Below are 23,029 nucleotides of genomic sequence, written 5' to 3'. Positions count from 1 at the left end.
GTGTACTCCAGGTTGTTCAGGGAAGAGTTTCAAGTTCCATATCCTGAGAAGGGAATGATACAGCGCAGGAGGGACAGGGGGCTCGTGGGAATGTTGTTGGACAATTAATCCAGAGGCCTGGGACAAGTGACCTGGAGACACAGGTTCAAAAGCCACCACGGCAGCCAAGGAATTTAAATTCACTTTTCTTTTTTTATTCATCAATGGGATGTGGGCATCGCTGGCTAGGCCATCCCTAATTGCCCTTGAGAAGGTGGTGGCGAGCTGCCTTCTTGAACCGCTGCAGTCCGTGTGGTGTAGGTACACCCACAGCGCTGTTAGGGACGGAGTTCCAGGATTTTGACCCAGCCACAGTGAAGGAACGGTGATATATTTCCAAGTCAGGATGGTGAGTGACTTGGAGGGGAACTTCCAGGTGGTGGTGTTCCCATCTATCTGCTGCCCTTGTCCTTCTAGGTGGTAGTGGTCGTGGGTTTGGAAGGTGCTAACGAGGGAGCCTTGGTGAGTTGCTGCTGTGCATCTTGTAGATGGTACACACACTGCTGCTACTGTGCATCAGTGGTGGAGGGACTGACTGTTTATGGATGGGATGCCAATGAAGCAGGCTGCTTTGCCCTGGATGGTGTTAAGCTTCTTGAGTGTTGTTAGAGCTGCATTCATCCAGGCAAGTGGAGAGTATTCCATTACATTATTGGCTTCTGCCTTGTAGATGGTGGACAGGCTTTGGGGAGTCAGGAGGTGAGTTACTCATTGTAGGGTTCCTAGCCTCTGACCTGCTCTTGTAGCCACAGTATTTATAAGGCTAGTCCAGTTCAGTTTCTGGTCAATGGTAACCCCCAGGATGTTGATAGTGGGGAATTCAGCAATAGTAATATCGTTGAACGTCAAGGGGCGATAGTTAGTTTCCCTTTTGTTGGAGATGGTCATTGCCTGGCACTTCTGTGGCAAGGAATGTCAGCCCAGAAGGGTTCATTAAATAAATAATTAAACAAAATTAATTAACTGAACCTGGAATAAAAAGCTAGCCTCAGTACAAGTGACTGTGAAACTGTCAGATGGTCGCAAAAACCCATCTGGTTCACTAATGTCCTTCAGGGAAGGAAATCTGCTGTCCTTACCTGGTCTGGCCTACATGTGACTCCAGACCCACAGCAACGTGGTTGACTCTTAACTGGCCTCGCAAGCCACTCAGCTCAAGGGCAATTAGGGGCAGGCAACAAATACTGACCTTTCCAGTGACGTCCATGAATAAATAGAAAAAAAAAAGAGGCCATTTGGTCCATCATTTCTTTGCCAGCTCCCCGGGAGACCTATGCAATTAACCCCACTCCCTGCTTCTCTTTCCTCATAGCCCCATAACTGCGTTGCCTTCAAGCATTTATCCAATTCTCAAAGTCACGTGATTGTTCTAACATAGAAATCGGCTTGTCATGCCTGCGCCACTCTCCGAAGGGGCAATTCACCAAGTGCCGCTCCCCCCGCCTTCTCCCTGCGGCCCTGCACATTCTCCCTTTTCAGATAATAATCCAACTCCCTCTCGAATGCCTCAGTTGAATCTGCCTCCACCCCACGTAAATGCTTCCACTGAACCAACTTCTACCACCCGTTCAGGCAGTGTATTGTTGTAGATCACAAGAACCCGATGTTTCCTCATGTCACTTCCAGTTCTCTCGACTGCTTGGTCTCTTCCAGCTGTACAAATGCAGACCTTTCCAGATAGTGCCTCCTAAAGCACCTTATTTCAGTCCTGATGAAAGGTCAATGACAGGAAACGTTAACTCTGTTTCTCTCTCCACAGACACTGCCAGACCTGCTGGGTTTTTCCAGCATTGTGTGTTTTAATCACAGGACTCCCTTTCTTCAAAACGGCGCCATGGGGGATCTTTTACACACACCCAAGATGGCCACCGGGATGTCGGTTTAATGTCTCATCTGAAAGAACAACAACTCCAACAGTGCAGCACTCCCCCAGTCGCGCACTGGGACATCAGCCTGGAACTTGTGCTCAAGTAACGACCCATAACCTTCTGACTCGGAGACAGCAGCCCCAGCTCATCTGCTGCTGAAACCCCTAATTCCTCCTTTTGTTCTCCACGATTCAATGCTATCCTGCCGCCTGAATCCCAATTCACACCACATCACATTCCTCGATGACCTAGTGTGCTCACCGATCTACGCTGGTTCCCCTCTGCCAACACACCGATTTTAAAATTTATGCAGGATATACAAATTAGAAGCAGGAGTTTTCCCAAATCCCTCCATGGCCTCTCCCTTCCCTATCTCTGCAATCTCCTCTAGCCTCACAGCCCTCCGGAGATCTCCGCGTTTTACCACATTCAGGCCTTTTGACCATCCCTGATTTCTATTGCCCTACCCTTGATGGCAATGTCTTCAGCTGACTTGGAATTCTCTCCCTAAACCCCTTTCTCCACCCGCCCCCCCGCACACCCCCCCCACCGCTTTTAAAGCTACCCCAATGAACAAGTTTGCGATCTCCTATCCTAATATCACCCGGTGCGCCCCAGTTGCTTAATAATCTTGTTCCTGTGAAGAGCACCGGGATGTTTTAACTGCATCGAAGGGTGCTATATAAACGCGAGTTGCTGTTGGCGCTAAGTGGATTGCACGAGAGTTTTAATTACCTTGGTTTGGTTGCATGTTCATGTTCGCTCGGGGGCCGTAGTTGCCCATCGACTGCCCCGGGTTCATACTCATCTGGTTTTGCGCTGGCATGCCCTGTGAAGATGGTACTGAATGGCTGTAGCCTCCCATGGAGCCATGGCTACTCGTTGGCATGTTCACCGAGGCATTCGCCATGCTAGGCTGTCCTGGTCCTTGCACTGGCATGTGATTTGGACCTGGTAAATTTGGGAGAAACAAACAGGTCACACAGAAACCCAAATTATTATTATTCCCTCCCCTCTCCTCAAGGGTAATGTGTTTGCACCGGAGTGCACAGGATATTTCACCGTCAGAGAAAAATACATCAAGACGTAGCATTTTTCATGACCGCATGACACCTCAAAGTGCTTTACAGCCCATGAAGTACTCTTAAAGTGTGGTCACTGTTGTAAGGTAGGAAACATAGCAGCTGATTTTTGCACAGCAAGCTCCCACAAGCAGCAACGGGGTAATGACCGGAACATCTGTTTTCGAGATGTTGACGGAGGGATAAACATTGGCCAGGACACCAGAGAGACCTCCTCTGCTCCTCTTCGAAACATCCACCACATCCACCATCTTCAACATTCACTCCCTCCACCACCGACGCACAGTAGCAGCAGTGTGTTCAGCTACAAGAGGCACTGCAGCAACCCACCTACAACAGAGCCTTCCAAAGCCGCAACCTCTACCACTTAGAAGGACAGAGGCAGCAGATAGATGGGAACACCACCACCTGGAAGTTCCCCTCCAAGTCACTCACCATCCTGACTTGGAAATATATCGCCGTTCCTTCACTGTCTCTGGGTCAAAATCCTGGAACTCCCTCCCTAACAGCACAGTGGGTGTACCTACACCACATGGACTGCAGCGGTTCAAGAAGGCAGCTCACCACCACCTTCTCAAGGGCAATTAGGAATGGCCAAGAAACGCTGGCCCAGCCAGCGAAGCCCACATCCTGTGAAGGAATTTAAAAAAGGAAGGTTGTGGGTTCAAGCCTCAATCCAGGGGCATGAGCACAAAAATTGAGGCTGACTATCCAGTGCAGTACTGAGGGAGTGCTGCACTGTTGGACGTGCCAAGTTTGCGATGAGATATTAAACCAAGTCCCCATCTGCCCTCTCATTGGATCCCATTGGAACTATTTTGAAGAACAGGGGAGTTATCTGTGGTTCATCTCCTCCTTCACACCTTCCTCTCCCTCCCAGAAACATGATAGGGTCCCCCTTGTCCTCACTTATCACCCCACCAGCCTCCACATTCAAAGGATCATCCTCCGCCATTTCCGCCAACCCCAGCCATGATGCCACCACCAAATGCATCTTCCCTTCACCCTCCCCCCCCACCGGCGGCATTCCACAGGGATCGTTCCCTCCGGGACACCCTGGTCCACTCCTCCATCACCCCCTACACCTCAACCCCCTCCCCCGGCACCTCCCCATGCAACCTCAGAAGATGCAACACCTGCCCCTTCACTTCCGCTCTCCTCACCGTCCAAGGGCCCAAACACTCCTTTCAAGTGAAGCAGCATTTCACTTGCACTTCCCTCAATTTAGTCTACTGCATTCGTTACTCCCAATGTGGTCTCCTCTACATTGCAGAGACCAAACGCAGACTGGGTGACCGCTTTGCAGAACACCTTCGGTCTGTCCGCAAGCATTACCCAGACCTCCCTGTCACTTGCCATTTCAACACTCCACCCTGCTCTCTTGCCCACATGTCCGTCCTTGGCCTGCTGCAATATTCCAGTGAAGCTCAACGCAAACTGGAGGAACAGCACCTCATCTTCCGACTAGGCACTTTACAGCCTTCCAGACTGAATATTGAGTTCAACAATTTTAGATCATGAACTCTCTCCTCCATCCCCACCCCCGTTCTGATCCCCCCCTTTTTTCTAATAATTTATATAGATATTTCTTTTCCCACCTATCTCCATTATTTTTAAATGTATTTCCATCCATTGTTTTATCTCTACCTTTTAGCCTTTTTCGATTCCTTCACCCCACCCACCCCCACTAGGGCTATCTGCAAACACATCTTCCCTTCACCCCCCTTATCGGCATTCCGTAGGGATCGCTCCCTCCGGGACACCCTGGTCCACTCCTCCATCACCCCCTACTCCTCAACCCCCTCCTATGGCACCACCCCATGCCCACGCAAAAGATGCAACACCTGCCCCTTCACTTCCTCTCTCCTCACCGTCCAAGGACCCAAACACTCCTTTCAAGTGAACCAGCATTTCACTTGCATTTCCCCCAACTTAGTCTACTGCATTCGTTGCTCCCAATGTGGTCTCCTCTACATTGGAGAGACCAAACGTAAACTGGGCGACCGCTTTGCAGAACACCTGCGGTCTGTCCGCAAGAATGACCCAAACCTCCCTGTCGCTTGCCATTTCAACACTCCACCCTGCTCTCTTGCCCACATGTCTGTCCTTGGCTTGCTGCATTGTTCCAGTGAAGCCCAACGCAAACTGGAGGAACAACACCTCATCTTCCGACTAGGGACTTTACAGCCTTCCGGACTGAATATTGAATTCAACAACTTTAGGTCGTAAGCTCCCTCCCCCATCCCCACCCCCTTTCTGTTTCCCCCTTCCCTTTTTTTTTCCCAATAAATTATAAAGATTTTCCTTTTCCCACCTATTTCCATTATATAAATAAAAAAAACCCCCACTAGAGCTATACCTTGAGTGCCCTACCATCCATTCTTAATTAGCACATTCGTTTAGATAATATCACCAACTTTAATTTTAACACCTATGTGTTCTATTGTACTATTGTCGTTGACATCTTTTGATGAGCTGCTTCTATCACTGCTTGTTTGTCCCTACAACTACACCCCCGCCCCCCCGCTCCACCTCTTTGTCTCTCTATCTCTCCGCCCCCCCACACACACCTTAAACCAGCTTATATTTCAACTCTTTCTTGGACTCGAACGCAAGTTCTGTCGAAGGGTCATGAGGACTCGAAACGTCAACTCTTTTCTTCTCCGCCGATGCTGCCAGACCTGCTGAGTTTTTCCAGGTAATTCTGTTTTTGTTTTCTATCTGTACCTTGCTCGTCCTGCTTTCTACCCTTAATTAGCACATTCCTTAGATAATATCACCACCTTCAACACCTCTTTGTCCTTTTGTCTGTGACATCTTTTGGTTATCTCCACCTATCACTGGCCCTCTATCCAGCTCTACTTGTCCCACCCCCCTTAAACCAGCTTATATTTCACCTCTCTTCTATTTTTACTTAGTTCTGTTGAAGGGTCATTCGGACTCGAAACATTAACTGTGTTCCTCTCCGCAGATGCTGCCAGACCTGCTGAGTTTTTCCAGGTATTTTTGTTTTTGTTTTGAGTTATCTGTGGTGTCCTGGCCAATATTTATCCCTCAACCAACATCGCAAATCAGATCATGTGGTCAAGGTTACATTACTGTTTATGGGAGCTTGCTGTGTGCAAATTGGCTGCTGTGTTTCCTACATCATTACAGTGACTACACCTCAAAATATACTCCATTGGCTGTTATATGCTTTGGGACATCCAGTGGTCATAAAAGGTGCTATATAAGTGTAAATCTTCGTTTTAGTTAACCAGAGTCACTGGCTACAAATACAGTCACTTGGTAATACAGAGCTTGAATATTGCTGAAAAGAGAGACATGTTGTCGAAGCTTTTCATCTTGCACTCATCAGGACAAACACCAGAATGCCAAATTTCAAACAATCACAACAATTTATACTGCAGGAGAAAAAGGTGTTGATTGGTTGACAAGGCAACTCAGCCCTTTATTTAAAGCTTAAGAAAGGGTCATCCATGTTTAAAGTGTTTACACCCCTCTCTGACTTTGGAAGATAAATACACATTAGCTTTTAAGTGCAATTAATTTAAAGCTTGTTCGAATTACCTGTACTTCGGGGCTGTTTATCAATTTCTTAGCCAGATGTGCATTTATCTGCCTTTAACCTTCAACCTATAAGCCATAATCCTAAAACTAAGAGTTATATTCTAAAGCATATGAATTATGAAGTATTCTGATACTACTTTTGCTATAGCATGTTCATTACTTTGTGCACGTTTTTAATCTGATCGCCACAGTTTATATATTTTTTTGATCTAAGTCTCACTACAATTCAGCCTTTGGGCTGTGAAGATGTTTCTTGAATAAAATACCATTGCACTTCAGAAAGTACCTCATTTAGGGTAATCTGACATCATCGAAAGAGACTGCCAAAGTGCAATTTTTAAAAAAAAATTCACTTTAAAATTTAGAACTGCAGTTGTCATAAGTAAACTCCAGATAACTGTTATCAATTATCTCATGGATGTGGGACTTTACAAGACGATTATGGTTTTACAATGTCTCTTTAACTGAATGTGGGGCAGAATATGTCCTGGACACCGTGAAAGGTGGGGGCAGGGACATGGTCTGATCATAGCAATTCTGCCTGGAGATAGGCCCATGTGATCTGTAACCAAAAAAATCCCCTATTGAAATTCAAATGACTGCTTTCACACCTTGACACAAAAAAAGAGGCTTATCTGTACCTTGCTCGTCCTGCTTTCTACCCTTAATTAGCACATTCCTTTAGATAATATCAACACCTTCAACACCTCTTTGTCCTTTTGTCTGTGACATCTTTTGGTTATCTCCACCTATTACTGGCCCTCTATTCAGCTCTTCTTGTCCCACCCCACCTCCTTAAACCAGCTCATATTTCACCTCTCCTATTTTTACTTAGTTCTGTTGAAGAGTCTTGCAGACTCGAAACGTTAACTGTGTTCCTCTCTGCAGATGCTGCCAGACCTGCTGAGTTTTTCCAGGTATTTTTGTTTTTGTTTAAGAAAAGAGGGGCAGCTGGCTTTCTGGACACAGAGTCTGACAGGACCAAGGATGTCTTACAGCAGCTGCACAACTCATCCCAAACTTGGCACCTCCAACAGTGCAGCACTCCCTGAGAACTGCACTAGATTGTCAGTCTTGATTTTTGTGCTCACACCTCTGGATTGTGGCTTGAATCCACAACCTCCCTTTCTTTTCTTTCACAGGATGCGGGCATCGCTGGTCAGGGCCAGCATTTATTGTCCATCCCCAACTGCCCTTGAGAAGGTAGTGGTGAGCTGCCTTCTTGGGCCGCTGCAGTCCATTTGATGTAAATACATCCACAGTGCTGTTAGGGAGGGAGTTCCAGGATTGCAGTTTTGGTCTCTTTACCTAAGAAAGGATATACTTGCCATAGAGGGACTGCAGTGAAAGTTCACCAGACTGATTCCTGGGATGGCAGGATTGTCATATGCGGAGAGATTGGGCCAACTAGGCCTGTATTCACTGGAGTTCAGAAGAATGAGAGGGGATCTCATTGAAACGTATAAAATTCTGACAGGGCTGGACAGACTGGATGCAGGGATGAAGTTTCCTCTGGCTGGGAGGGTCTAGAACAAGGGGGTCACAATCTCAGGATATGGGGTAGGCCATTTAGGACTGAGATGAGGAGAAACTTCTTCACTCAGAGGCTGGTGAACCTGTGGAATTCTCTACCAGAGAGAGGCCAAGTCACTGAACATATTTAAGAAGGAAATAGATAGGTTTCTGGATTCTAAAGGTGTCAAGGGGTATGGGGAGAAAGTGGGAGAATGGCGTTGAGATAGGGGATCAGCCATGATCATGATGAATGGTGGAGCAGGCTCCAAGGGTAGAATGGCCTACTCCTGCTCCTAGTTTCTATGTTGCTATGTGTACGTTTCTATGAGAGGGAGGCTGAATCAGTTGCTGCTGTGAAAAGCAGAGAAAAAGGCTATTTTTACCCCTGTATTAACCACCAAGCAGGGTGCTGGTGAGAACTAATTCTCTGTTCAAAGGGACAGGACTTGGGGAGATTTAAGGATTAAGGAGTCATCCGAGTGGGCCTTGCCGCTGGAAGTCAGCCAGGGACACTCAGAAGACTGAGTGAAACGTTGTTCATAGGAGACTGGAAGACTTGCCTCAGAGTGGCAGCGAGAAGCAAGCCTACCGAAAAACCGGGAGGAGAGTGGAACTTAATCTTCAAAAGCTCCATATCTGCAGAGATCGTAACAAGAGTTATAAATCTTAGGCCAGCTCTTAATGTTGCCTCTTGGGTTTGGTTCAATGGTTTCCCATGAGTGAATTCCACACCTGGTATGATTGGCAGTTTGCCTTCACTCCCTGATAGCTGGTTTGACAACAAGAACGTGTTGCTGGGAGGCGTAACAAGGGAACGTTGTTACAATCCCAGCCGATGTTAATACTGGGCAAGTCAGGTCCCAGAGTGAAACCTGGCTTCATAGGTCCTAACTACTTTTTTTATCCCCTCTCCCAGAAACTATGGAGGGCAGTTACTGAACAGATTCACAGGAGCTTACCGATGAACTTTTAACATGCAAAATAAAGCATTGATTAAACACGAAAAAATGAACTATATTTCAACCAGACTGAAAGGTTAGAAAGCTCTCAACACAAATGCAAGAAAATGATTCAAACTCGCACCATTCCTTTTTTTCCCCAGCAATAACCCTGACAGACACAAAAAGCCAGTGAAGGTTTACCACTATCTTATCACCAAGGCATCTTGCTTGGGCTGACCCAGTTACGAATGGTTTTTCTTCCGATGGATTTCTGAGTATTGTCCCAGCTGGTATCTCTCCCTGAGACATCCAAAACCATGCCCTAAACTCACTATCGCTACAACCGCAGAGCAAACACACGAGCTTCCTAAGCTCAATGCCCCAGCAAACTTGTAGAATTTCTTATCAGGGAGCACAGAACTCTCGTCTTCTCTCTCTGACATACACACTCTGCACTTCTTTTCTATTTGTGTGTGTGTGTAATTGTGTGTGTACATGTACGTGTGTGTGTACGTGTACGTGTGTGTGTACATGTACGTGCGTGTGTACATGTACGTGTACGTGTGTGTGTGACTGGACCCTCTTGCTATGCAACAGCACAGTTTTATCTACTGTGTGTTTCCACCCCCCCACACCACCCCCCCCCAAATTCACTAAACCCTTTAACTTCCTTTTAACCCGTCTCTTAACTGCGTGGATTGTAAAACCTTATTAAAAATGCACGTACACAAACAAATGCAGTAAACCTGGCATTTTTGTTAGGATGCCCTCCAGACTTCCAGGTACCAAGCTCACAAAAAAAACCTAAATGAAACTAAAAGCTTTTTTAATGCACAAATATAAATTAAATTTAAATGGACACGTGGTTCCTAACAGTGTCCTCCTCATAGCAAAGAAAGGGGAGGCATTGTCACTGGAATAGTGGCATTGTCACTGACCAGTACTCCTGGAGACCCAGGGTAATGCTCTGGGGACTCGGGTTCAAATCCCACCATGGGAGATGGTGAAATTTAAATTCAATAAAAATCTGGATATTAATAAAAGTCTGATGGTGACCATGAGACCATTGCTGATTGTTGTAAAAACCCATCTGGTTCAATAATGTCCTTCAGGGAAGGAAAACTGCCATCCTTACCTGATTTAGCCTACACGTGACTCCAGACCCACAGAACAAGGGCAATTAGGGATGGGCAATAAATGCCAGCTTAGCCACTGATGCCCACATCCAATGAACGAAAAAAAAAATGAAATTCACACACATTATTCTCCCAGGAGGCAGAACGATGGTGCTTCACTGTGGTGGGATATGCCAATTAAAAGTCACGGAGCTGGTTTAGATTTTTTTTAAATTCAGTCTTGGATATGTGGATGTTGCTGGCTGGGCCAGCACTTGCTGCCCATCCCTAATTGCCCTTAAAGTGGTGGAGAGCTGCCTTCTTGAACTGCTGCAGTCCATGTGGTGTTGGGGAGGGAGTTCCAGGATTTTGACCCAGCGACAGTGAAGGAACGGCCAATATATTTCCAAGTCAGGATGGTGAATGACTTGGAGGGGAACTTGCAGGTGGTGGTGTTCCCATGTGCCGGCTGTCCTTGTCCTTCTAGGTGGTAGAGATCGCGGGCTTGGCAGGTGCTGTTAAAGGAGTCTTGGTGAGTTGCTGCAGTGCATCTTGTAGATGGTGCTACTGTGCGACGGTGATGGAGGGAGTGAATGCTGAAGGTGGTGGATGCAGTGCTCCTCCAGCGGCCTGCTTTGCCCTGGACGGTGTTAAGCTTTCGAGTGTTGTTGGAGCCGCGCTCGTCTGGACAAGTGGGGAGTATTCCATCACAATCCTGACTTGTGCCTTGTAGATGGTGGACAGGCTTTGGGGAGTCAGGAGGTGAGTTACTCATCGCAGGATTCCCAGCCTCTGACCTGCTCTTGTAGCCACAGTATTTATATGGCTAGTCCAAGTGCACTTCTGGTAGCCGCCTGGATTTTGATAATGAGAGATTCAGTGATAGTAATGCCATTGAATTTCAAGGGGAAATGGTCATTGCCTGGCACAATTATTACTTAACATGCTGAACTCTACTGGGAGTATGTCTCAATGTTTGAATCTGACCCCTTCTCAGTGGAAACAATATCTACCGGTGAGAGGGCGATGTTAAGTATCTCTCAAGAGTGTCAAAACACCTGGGACACCTTGATAGAGACAACAGATCTTACAAAAAACAGCAAGAAGGCATGGTCTCTCATATGTAAACTTGGAGGCGATCCCAAGAAAGCTGCCCAACATCTAAATGTATCTACAAACCAAGTTGCACACCAGTTGCTCCTAAATGGAAAAACCAACAAGAAACAACCAAGAGCACAACTAGATAGGAAGAAGTACACTGATGACCCTGGCTTCACTGTACCATGCACCATGGAAGAGCTGGAAACTGGTATATCTAGTCTAAAACATGGGAAAGCCATTGGTCTTGACAACATATCAATGGAGCAGATAAAGCATTTTGGACAGCAAGCAAAGAAATGGCTCCTACAATTGTTCAACCTGTCTGGCAACACACAAGTTACCTAATATTTGGCAGAAGGCACCAGATCCTAAGAGTTTTCAGCCAATTTCACTGCTTTGCCACACCAATAAGCTGTTTGAACGCCTGATATTCAGTAGGATAGCACCAACTGTAGAAGAGAAGATCATTCCAGAGCAAGCAGGTTTCCACCCCAGCAAATCAACAACAAGCCAACTGCTCAACCTCACACAACATATTGAAGATGGTTTTGAGCAAGGGATGGTAACAGGTGCTGTTTTTGTAGACCTGTCAGCAGCATCCGATACAGTGAAGCATAGACGTCTCCTCTGCAAGATCCTAGAGATGACAAAAGATATTCACTTAACAGAGCTGTTAGAAAGCATGCTTCAGAATCGCCGGTTCTATGTTGAACTAGGTGGGAAGTGCAGCAGGTGGCGTATTCAGATGAATGGTCTTCCTCAGGGAAGCGTGCTTGCACTGCTGCTATACAACATCTACACAAATGAACAACCTATAGATGGTGTCACGCGCCGTTTTATATCTGCTGATGACTTATCTGTCACTGCCCAAAGCACCGATTTTAACACCGTGGAGAAAACGCTTTCTGAGGCCTTGGAGGGACTAACATCCTACTATGAAGAAAACCACCTTCGCACAAACCCATCAAAGACGCAAGTTTGTCCATTCCACCTCAGAAACTGTGACGCCAAATGCCAGCTTAAAGTAACCTGGTGTGGAGCAACACTGATGCATTGCGAGCACCCTATCTACTTAGGAGTCACCCTTGACAGATGCCTCACCATCAAGAACCACATCGAAAAGACAAAGGCTAAAGTGAGCGCACGAAACAACATCCTGAATAAGCTCATTAACACAAAATGGGGAGCAAGCTGGAAAACATTGCGAACCAGTGCACTTGCTCTTTGTTATTCCACTGCCAAATACACCTGCCCTGCATGGGAAAGATCTACTCATGCTAAGAAGATGGATGACATTCTGAATGCAAGCTGCCGACTTATCACAAGTTGTTTAAAACCAACAAACACCAACAGCCCATATATCCTGGCGGGTATCACTCTCACTGATATAAGAAGAATGGTAGCCAGCAAGAAAGAGCAACTCCGTCAGACATCAGATGAGAGGCACCCTCTACATGGTCATATACCTACACTCAGTCGCCTAAGGTCAAGGAAGAGCTTCATGAACAGTGTTGTTCCATTACAATCAACCACATCTGAAGCATGCAACACCTTGTGGAAAGACCAGCTCGCCAGTCTCGAACAACCCCCAGCTTTGGAAATTCTACTAGATGAAAGCTTTCCCCCAGGAGCTAATTGCAACTGGGCAACCTGGAAGTGCCTTAACAGACTTAGGACTGGTGTAGGTCATTCAAAGGTGTCAATAAGTAAATGGGGATATACAACCTACCTGACAACTTGTGAATGTGGAACTGAGCCACAGACTATACAACATCTCCTGCAATGCCTGTCGCTAGAGGAACCCTGCACTGTTGCAGATCTTGCCAAGTTCAGCAACAAGCCACAAAAATGTGTCCAGTTCTGGCTGGGCCATGTATAGACTGTCTGTGGACACGATAAGAAGAGTTACCATTTATCTGCCCAAGCTGACATGATTGAACAGTCAGAACTTTGGACTTCTAATTTCTTCTGTCATGCTCCCAAAACCTAGGAATTGCCCGAAACTCTTGCGCCCATATCGTAACTTGCACCAAGTACGGTTCACCCATCACCCCCGAGTTCATTGGCCTACATTGGTTCAATCTTCAAATTCTCATCTGTGTTTCCAAATCCCTCCATGGCCTTGACAACCTCCCAATCTCTATGTTTCCCTCTGGCCCCACAACACTCTGATATCTCTGTGCTCCTCCAATTCTAGCCTCTTGCACATACCTGATTTTAAGCGCTCCACCATTGGTGATCATGCCTTTAGCTACCTGGGCCCTAAGCTCAGGAATTCCCTCCATCAACCTCTCCACCTGCCTCTCTCAAGAGATTCTTTGAAACCTAACTCTTTCACCTGCTCAAAGGCAATTAGGGATGGACAATAAATGCTAGCCTTCCCAGCAATGCTCAAAGCCCAGGAAAGAATTAAGAAACTATGGTTATGCAAATATTTTGTCTGAGCTGAAGCAGTCTGAGGGCAGTTTGCTCAACACTGAACTTGGTTCCAGAAGGCTCCAGAACTCTCAAACACAAGATGTTCTCTCCGGTTCATTGTGAATCCAAATGATCAGTTACACTGGCGCCTAATAGCGCATCAAGAGAAGCTCACCAGGCAGCTGTCCGTTCATCTGGTTTTGCATGTGAGAAGCAGGTGGACCCCCTCCTACCATACTGTCCGAGCCCATTGCGTGTCCGTGAGGGAGCTGGTTCATTCCGCCCTGGTTCATTCCCCCTGGTCCCATTGCCATGGTCTGTGTGGGAGGCTAAAGCAGGGCAGAGAAGTAAAAAGTGAATTGAAACAACAAAAAAGAAAACAGAATTGCACCCGTTTAGCCCCTCACTTTAACTCTTCAGAGCTGCAGTCACCAACGTGGAAACCACCCCTGTTCATCCCTTAATGGCTCCTGCATAGGGCAGGTGACATTGATCGGTTGTCATGAGGCTAAAATGGTTAAATTATGAGGATACGGTGTACAGTCTAGGCTTATATTCTCCGGAATGTAGAAGATTCCGGGGTGATCTAATCAAGACATTAAAAGTTGACTGAATTCTTTAAACTCAGTTTATTAATAAATCTGGGTTTGAAAAACGAGTCTCAGTAACCGTGATCACGAAACTAATCACCGATTATCGTAAAAACCCATCTGGTTCACTAATGTCTTTTAGGGAAGGAAATCTGCTGTCCTTACCCAGTCTGGCCTACAGCAATGTGGTTGACTCTTAACTGCCCTCTGAAATGGCCTAGCCAGCCGCTCAGTTCAAGGGCAATTAGGGAAGGGCAGCAAATGCTGGCCTTGCCAGTGAGGCCCACATCCCAAGAAAGAATAAATAAAAAAGGAACAGTTGTCCATCACTGCCCAACATGGGACAGTATGTGATGTTTAATCCCATGACTCTGTAGACAGGATGAAGCAACAGTTGTGTCTACACAGCCTCCCAGTTATCTTTGTCTGTGTATCTTTGTTTATCCCTTATCTTCAAATAAAGAACACGCATTATTGTTTTGTCAATCCTTGTGGTACGATTGGTACCTTTGCAATAAACAGAAGAATGCAATAGGCCTCATAGTTTAAGTCCTTAAGCCCTGGCATAATTCTAGCAAACCTGAATTCTACTCCCATTCAAGATCCATGTACCTTTCTGGAGGTTTTATAGAATTATATAGCACAGGATACCATTCAGCCCATCATGTCTTTGCTGGCTCTTCTCCAATTAGTCACACTTGCCCTCCCTCTTTCCCCATAGCCCCCAAATGTTTCCCTTTCAATTATTTATCCAGTTCCCTTTCGAAAGTTACTACTGAATCTGCTCCCACCGCCTATCCAGGCAGCGTGTTCCAGATCACGGCAACTCTCAAGTCACCAGAAAAAACCTCATCATCCCTCACCCCCAACCCCTCTTCCAATTATCTTAAATCGGTGAACTCTGGATACTGACGCTCCTGTCACTGGAAACGTCCTTACCTGATGTATCAAAAGAACTTCATAAATTTGTACTTGTTGCTCAAAGCTAAACACAGTATTCTAGTTAGTTCTGATCAAGGCTTTGTATAACTGATCCATAACCTGCTCAGTAATTTTTTTTTAAACTCCATACCTGTATAAAACATTGCTAAGCTCACAAAAGTACTGGCCACAGTTTTGGGCAGCCCATTCTACACATTGTAGACAGAGCAAAGCATCCCATAGAGAGTTTGCAAAGTCAAGTTATCAGGGTGTAGCTGCAAATGGGAAGCTACAGTAATAAGGAGGACCCGCAATACAGGGATCATTTCCACTGCGCTAGAGAAGGCCAAGAGATTTTAAATAAGAGTCTTTTTCCAAAATGATAGATTCATAGAATATTAGGGCCCCAGGCTGCCATTTGGCCCATCGAATCTGGTCTGACTTCCATAGGGCAAGCCCAGAAGAAATTATTCTTCAAGTATTTATCCAATCTCTTTTTGAAAGTTACTATTGAATCTGTCATGCAGGGCATTGCAAGCTCTAACCACCCATTGTGTAAAAAGGGTTTTCCTCATGTCACCTCTGGTTCTTTCACCATCACCTTAAATCTAGGCCCTCTGGATATTAACCCTTCAGCCACTGGAAACAATTTCTTTTCACTTACTCTGTCGAAGCCCTCCTTCATTTTGAACACCCCTGTCATATCATCCCTTGACCTCCTTGGCTTCTCCAGCTGGTCTACTCCGCAATTCCGAGTAATCCCTCAGCCCTGGATCCATCCCAGTAAATCTTTTCCATACCCTGACCAAAGAGCTTCACGTCCTTCCTAAAGTGCGGTGCTCAGAATCGAACACAATACTCCAGCTGGGGCTGAACGAGAGTTTTTAGAAAGGATTAAAATTACTTCCTGGTTTTTGTACTCTGTCCCTCTGTTTGTAAAAGGCCAGGATCTCATCTGTTTCCTTAACCTTGAGTAGACAATTAGGGGTGGGCACAAAATTTTGCCAGTGCCGCCCACATCCCATGAATGAACAGAAAAGTATAGATGCACCTAATCTCGCCGTGGCCCAATACATCCTTTCTAAACAGCAGAGCTGTACACAGTGTGGTCTAACTAAGATTCAATACAGGTTTACCTTTTCAATTCTATCCTTCTAGAAACAAACCCCAAGTACTCAGTTTACGTTTTCACTGCCTTGTTAACCTGCATTGCTGCTTTTAGTGAATGGCGTCTTTGTTCCCTGCCCCCCCCCCCCACCAAAACGCCACCCCCCCCCCCAACCACCACCCCACCCCCCCCGCCCACCGCCCACCTCCCCACCCCCCCGCCCACCTCCCCACCCCCCCCAGCCCCCCACCCACCCCCCCCCCCCCCCCATCCCCCCCAAGACCCCTTATTCCCCTGCGTCACTGAGACTCTCGTTTTCTAAACTCCCGAAAAGTAAGAGGCAACTTGATTGAAGCCTATGAAGTTCCTGGCGGGACTTGACAGGGTGGATGGACGTGGAGACGTTGTTTCTTCCTCTGCTGTTTAAAAATAAGGGGTCGCCCATTTAAGGCAGAGATGAGGAAAAAAAAAATTTCTCTCAGAGGCCTGAGAGTCTTTGGAACTCTGTTCCTCAAAAAAGTGGTGGAAGCAGAGTCTTTGGATATTTTTAAGGCAGAGGTGGATAGATGCTTGATAAACAAGGGGGTGAAAGGTTATCGGAGTTAGGCAGGAATGTGCGGCTGAGGTTACATTCAGATCAGTCATGATCTTATTGAATGGCGGAGTAGGCTCAAGTGGCCTAATTCGTATGCTCGTATCTAATATAAAGCTTCCTTGTTTTTCTGACCACACTCAAGCTTACCTATGTGAAAATTCATTTGCCCATTATATTATACGCCCAATCTGCAAAATTTACTTCTGTTTGCTTGCAATTTGTTGACTAGATTGGTCCCTGGGTCGAGAGGGTCGCCCTGTGATGGGAGGCTGAGTAAGTTGGGCCGATAATTCTCTGGAGCTTAGAAGAGTAAGAGGCGATCTCACTGAAACATACAAGATTCTGAAGGGGCCTCGACAGGGCGGATGCTGAGAGATTGTTTCCGCTGGCTGGGGAATCTAGAACACGGGGGCAGCGTCTCAGGATAAGGGGCCGGTCATTTTGGACTGAGATGAGGAGAAATTTCTTCACTCAGAGGATGGTGAATCTTTGGAATTCTCTACCCCAGAGGGTTGTGGATGCTCCATCGCTGAATACATTTAAGGCTGGGATAGGCAGGTTTTTGGTCTCTCAGGGAATCAAGGGATATCGGCAACGGGTGGTAAAAATGGAGCCCAAGATCAGCCATGATCACATCGAGTGGCGGAGAAGGCTCGACAGGCCATAGAGTCTATTCCTGCTCCTATTTATTGTGTTCATGTGCAGTGACTTGGGGAACCAGTTCCATTAAACCTCGCTCTGAATTTATTGATTTCGTTTTTATTAAAAACTTGCTGTGAATGTACAAACGACAGAAATAATTAACTCCAAATTGATATTGCTGCTGATTCCCACTTCTGAAAGGGTTTCATCACCTGCATATCAGAGATTCTGCAAGTTTGAAAACTTCCATTTTTTTTGAAAAAAAACGTTTAAAAAGGATACTTACAGCTGGTAAGAGTGACTGCATATTCTGATTGGAATCTGCTATTGTTGCCAGATAAACCAAATTTCTATGAAGCATTTGTTGGTACCTGGAAGAATAAAGACAACAATTTTATCAAAGGATTAATTACTCCCCCTGCGGCCTTTTAACCACAACCAGAGAATTATTTTTATTGTCTTCGCTCTAAAAGCTTCAATTTATGCCTGTGTCTGCTTAACACTCATGCAAATGTGAACAAGCCTGTTGAATCATAGTGTCATCTTCAGACTCAGTGGGTAGCACTGAGTCAGAAGGTCGTGGGCTCATGTCCTACTCCAGAGACCAGGGTACAAAATTAAGGCTTGCGCTGCAGTGCGGGGGTGCTGCACAGTCAGAGATGCTGACCTTCAGATGAGACGTTCAAACAGAGGCCCACTCCACCCTCTACAGTTGGGCTCAATGGACTCCACAGCCACCATCATGAAGAGCAGCCAGTGTCCTGGCCCATATTTATCCCTCAATCAACGTCACAAAAGCAGACGATGATCTGCCCATTATCACATGGCTACCTGTGGGAGCTTGCTGTGCGCAAACTGATAGCTGCACTCCCTTCATTACAACAGTGACAACGCTGTGAAATTATTTCATTGCCTGTAAAGTGCTATGGAAATGCAAGTTCATTCTTTCGTCGTTTAGAGTTATCAAAGCCAAACCTTCCCTAGGTCACCTTCCAGGAATTCCCACAGAATAATACAGCACAGGAGGCCATTCTGCCCATGGTGCCTGTGCCGGCTCTTTGAAAGAGCCATCTAATTAGCCCCACTCCCCCTGCTCTTACCCTATAGCCCTGCAATTTTTTCCCCCCTTTTTGACGACTTATCCAATTCCCCTTTTGAAAGTTCCTATTGAATCTGCTTCTACCGCCCTTTGGGCTGGAGTGTTCCAGAACACAACAACTCACGGTGTGTAAAAAAAAATTATCTTCATTTTCCTCTTTGGTTCGCTTGTCAATCTAATCATTGAAAGTTTACAGCGCGAGAAGAGGCCACTTAGCCCATCGTGTCTGCACCAGTCGAGAAATGAGCCACATAGCCTAATTCCACTCTCCAGCATTTGGTCCATAGCCCTGCAGGTTCCAGCATTTGAGGTACACATCCAGATGCTTCTTAAACGAGTTGAAGGTTTCTGCCTCTACTACCCTTTCAGTCAGAGAGTTCCAGACCCATAACCTTTTGGGTGATGAGGTTTTTCCTCATCTCCCCTCTTTAATCCTTTCTTCCAATCACTTCAAATCCATGCCCCCTAGTCACTAATCTCTCTGCTAAAGTAAATAGGTCTTTCCCACCCACTCTACCCAGGCCCCTCACAGTTTTGTACATCTCAATCAAATCTCCCCTCAGCCTCCTCTATTCCAAGGTGAACAGCCCCAGCCTATCCAATCTCTCCTCATCGCTGCAATTTTCCAGTCCTAATCTGCAAGTTCTAGTAACTGACCCTCCTGCTTTTCCTTATTTATATATCACTAAAACCCAATGGAATTTGAAAATGTCTATTAAATTCTCTCCTTAATCTTTTGGATCCCAGGAGAACAACCCTAGCTCTATTGCCTACACATTATGGCCACTCACATTCCTACCCTGGTAGAACTATTTTAAAAGTATACTGATACATTTAAATTTAGAATTCCCTAATATCAGACTTTAACTCAAACATCCCAGTTCCTTTAAAAATGGTTGCTGCTTTGGAGGTTGGAAATGGTTTTACAGGGGTACAATTTCTTATCACTTACAGAGACAGGCTTGTACTAATGGCCCGGACTTCGCTGGGGATTTGGGTGGTGAACTGTCAGTGTTCGTGGTCATTATCATAGAAGGGTTACTGCACAGAAAGAGGCCACTCAGCCCATCACATCTGTGCCAGCTCTCTGCAAGAGTAATGCACCTAGTGCTACTCTCCCCTGCCTTTTCCCCACAGCCCTGCAAATTTCTCCTTTTCAAATAGTTTTCTTCAAATAACTAAAAATAATTTTTAAAGTTACTTCATGATATTTCTACCATCACCCTATTTATCTGTCCGAACCTCCATTATGCTCGGTAAAAATTTAAAAATGCGATTGGGTTTATCCATGCATTTCATTTTCTGATTGGCTGTGTGAGAATTCTTTAATGTGATTGGCTGCTTGGACAGCTCACTGCTGGGAATCCCCACTGGAGAACACCGAGATCCGCTGCATGGAGGAGAGGGATAAAGTCCTTGCCGCAGAGATGGCTAGATCTCTCAGCATGACTTTATTCAAGGTCTGTGCTGAATACCTTTGCTTCACTGCTTAACCCCAAATTCCAGGCCACTGTCTCCTTGTTGGATTATGGCAGTGCAGAGTTTCACTCTTTGGAAAAAAAAAGACATTATAAAAAGGTACAGAGAATGTGTTTTGTACACATCGCATGATGGAACATGAAGGGAACAAAGTTACACATTGTCCGTGAAATGGTGGGCATTCAGTATCAGATGAGCAATTGGAAGATGTGGCAGCACAATTACATTTCTCTTTAACGTGTGCTGAATTTCTTCATCAGTTTCTCGTCTGTTTAGTGACAAAGAGAACTTGTTCAAATCTTTCAGAGATCAGCAGTGGAGTGGGTGGTGAGTAATTATGCCTTGACAAAGGCCTCTTTTCTTTTTTAAGAACACAATTCTAAAACTTCTACATAATGCGGAGTTTAAAACTAGATGACATAAATATAATAGTGACTAATAAACCCAAAAAAAGGAATTCAGGTGAAACTGCTTTACTCACAATGGTGAGAAGGCGGAACTCACATCAGCAGGGAGCAGTTGAAGTGAACAGCGCCGATGCACTTGAAGAGGAAGCCAGATAGACACACGAGGGAGAAGGGAATAGAATGGGGCAGTGATGGGGTTAGACGAGGATGCTTGTGTGGAGCATAAACACCAGTTTGGACCGAATGGGGCCAAATGGCCCATTTCTGTGCTATGGACTGGATATGATGAAAACATAACCTACTTTATTCAAGTCACAATAAAACAGCAGTCCTTTTAGGCAAGTGTTTCCATTTCCGGGCCGATTCGCACCATGGTCTCTCAAATCTTTGGGAATTCCACATAGTTAAAAAAAAAATCAAAATTTGGCTTTGTTACCTTAAAACGTGGACCCTGAACTACAGAAGAGGAGTCAGAACTGAACACCTCCATTCTGTGTTAATACCACCGCATGGTGGCACACAAATTAATAAACGATTACCAGCTCTTGGCGCACATTTTTAATATTGAGGTACGACAAGGCCAAAGGTTGAATCAAGAAGATTGCACAACGGAACTTAAAAAGCGAAATCAAAGAAAAAAACTTCAAATGCAGAGAAAAAGAGAAAGATGGTGTGAGAACAGAAAACGCTGGGAAAAAACTCAGCAGGTCTGACAGCGTCTGTGGAGAGAAGGACAGAGTTAACGTTTCGAATCCCAGTGACCCTTCTTCAGAGGGGCTCTGAGAGAAACTCTGTTTCTCTCTCCACAGACACTGTCAGGCCTGCTGAGATTTTTCCCAGCATTTTCTGTTCCGGTTTCCAGCACCCGCAGTATTTGGCTTTGGTCTAAGAGAAAAAAATGGTAAGGTGTTTGAGAATGTGCAGCAGCATTCTGCTGGAACACACACGGGGAACTTTCCAAATGCATCAAAGCGAAATATTTAATCTACAAAATACAGCACCTAAAAAAAAATGTAGAGGTGGGATGAGAGATAAATTCGATAACAGTATCTTTAAAACGCTCTCCTGGTCAGTCTCCTGGCTTTTTATTTTAATGAGGCATAGGAGCAGAAATTAGGCCATTCAGCCCATCAAGTCTGCTCTGCCATTCAAGCATGGCTGATAAGCTTCTCAACCCCATTCTCCTGCCTTCTCCCCGTAACCTTTGATCCCCTTACCAAGAATCTATCTATCTCGGTCTTAAATACACTCAATGACCTGGCCTCCACAACCTTCTGTGGCAATGAATTCCATAGATTCACCACTCTCTGGCTAAAGAAGTTTCTCCTCATCTCTGTTCTAAAAGGTCTTCCCTTTACTCTGAGACTGTGCCCTCAGGTCCTAGTCTCTCCTACTAATGGAAACATCTTCCCCACGTCCACTCTATCCAGGCCTTTCAGTATTCTGTAAGTTTCAATCAGATCCTCCCTCATCCTTCTAAACTCCATCGAGTATAGACCCAGAGTCCTCAAACGTTCCTCATATGTTAAGCCTTTCATTCCTGGGATCGTTCCCGTGAACCTCCTCTGGACCCTCTCCAGGACCAGAACATCCTTCCTGAGATACGGGGCCCAAAATTGCTCACAATATTCTAAATGTGGTCTGACCAGAGCCTTATAAAGCCTCAGCAGCACATCCCTGCTTTTATATTCTAGTCCTCTCGAAATAAGTGCCAACACTGCATTTGCCTTCCTAACTACCGACTCAAACTGCAAGTTAACCTTAAGAGAATCCTGAACTAGGACTCCCAAGTCCCTTTGCACTCCAGATTTCGGAATTCTCTCCCCATTTAGAAAATAGTCTATGCCTCTATTCATGCACCAAAGTGCATGACCTCACACTTCTCCACGTTGTATTCCATCTGCCACTCCTTTGCCCATTCTCCTAACCTGTCCAAATCCTTCTGCAGCCTCCCCGCCTCCTCAATACTACCTGTACCTCCACCTATCTTTGTATCATCTGCAAACTTAACCAGGATGCCCTCAGTCCCTTCATCTAGATCATCAGTGTATAAAGTGAAAAGTTGTGGTCCCAACACTGACCCCTGTGGAACTCCACTGGTCACCGGCCACCATCCTGAGAAGGACCCCCTTATCCCCACTCTCTGCCTCCTGCCAATCTTCTATCCATGCCAGTACCTTGCCTCTAACACCATGGGCTCTTATCTTACTGAGCAGCCTCCTGTGCGGCACCTTGTCAAAGGCCTTCTGGAAGTCCAAGTAGATAACATCCATTGGCTCTCCTTTGTCTAACCTACTCGTTACCTCCTCAAAGAATTCTAACAGATTTGTCAGGCATGACCTCCCCTTGATGAAACCATGCTGACTTTGCCTGATTTTACCATGCACTTCCAAGTATTCTGAAATCTCATCCTTAATAATGGACTCTAAATTCTTACCAACGACCGAGGTCAGGCTAATCGGCCTGTAATTTCCCATCTTTTGCCTCACTCCCTTCTTAAACAGGGGGGTTACATTAGCGATTTTCCAGTCCTCTGGGA

At 45.8% G+C, this 23,029-nt stretch overlaps 1 protein-coding gene across 1 annotated transcript in view; it reads right to left on the bottom strand.

The window, feature by feature from the left end:
* The window catches only part of LOC121278866 (protein SSXT-like), a 61,724-nt gene that overhangs the window by 11,026 nt on the left and 27,669 nt on the right, over positions 1-23,029 (bottom strand). The window contains exons 3-5 of the mRNA XM_041189323.1: positions 17,792-17,876; positions 13,825-13,978; positions 2,643-2,858 (exon numbers count right to left, since the gene is read on the bottom strand). Coding sequence (XP_041045257.1) covers positions 2,643-2,858; positions 13,825-13,978; positions 17,792-17,876 — 455 coding nt within the window. The remainder of the gene's footprint in view (positions 1-2,642; positions 2,859-13,824; positions 13,979-17,791; positions 17,877-23,029) is intronic.

The sequence above is a fragment of the Carcharodon carcharias genome, chromosome 6, assembly GCF_017639515.1.
Source record: "Carcharodon carcharias isolate sCarCar2 chromosome 6, sCarCar2.pri, whole genome shotgun sequence".
In the NCBI taxonomy this organism is placed as follows: Eukaryota; Metazoa; Chordata; class Chondrichthyes; order Lamniformes; family Lamnidae; genus Carcharodon; species Carcharodon carcharias.
Note: the sequence above shows the minus strand (reverse complement) of the source record. Positions and strands in the feature narration are given on the sequence as shown.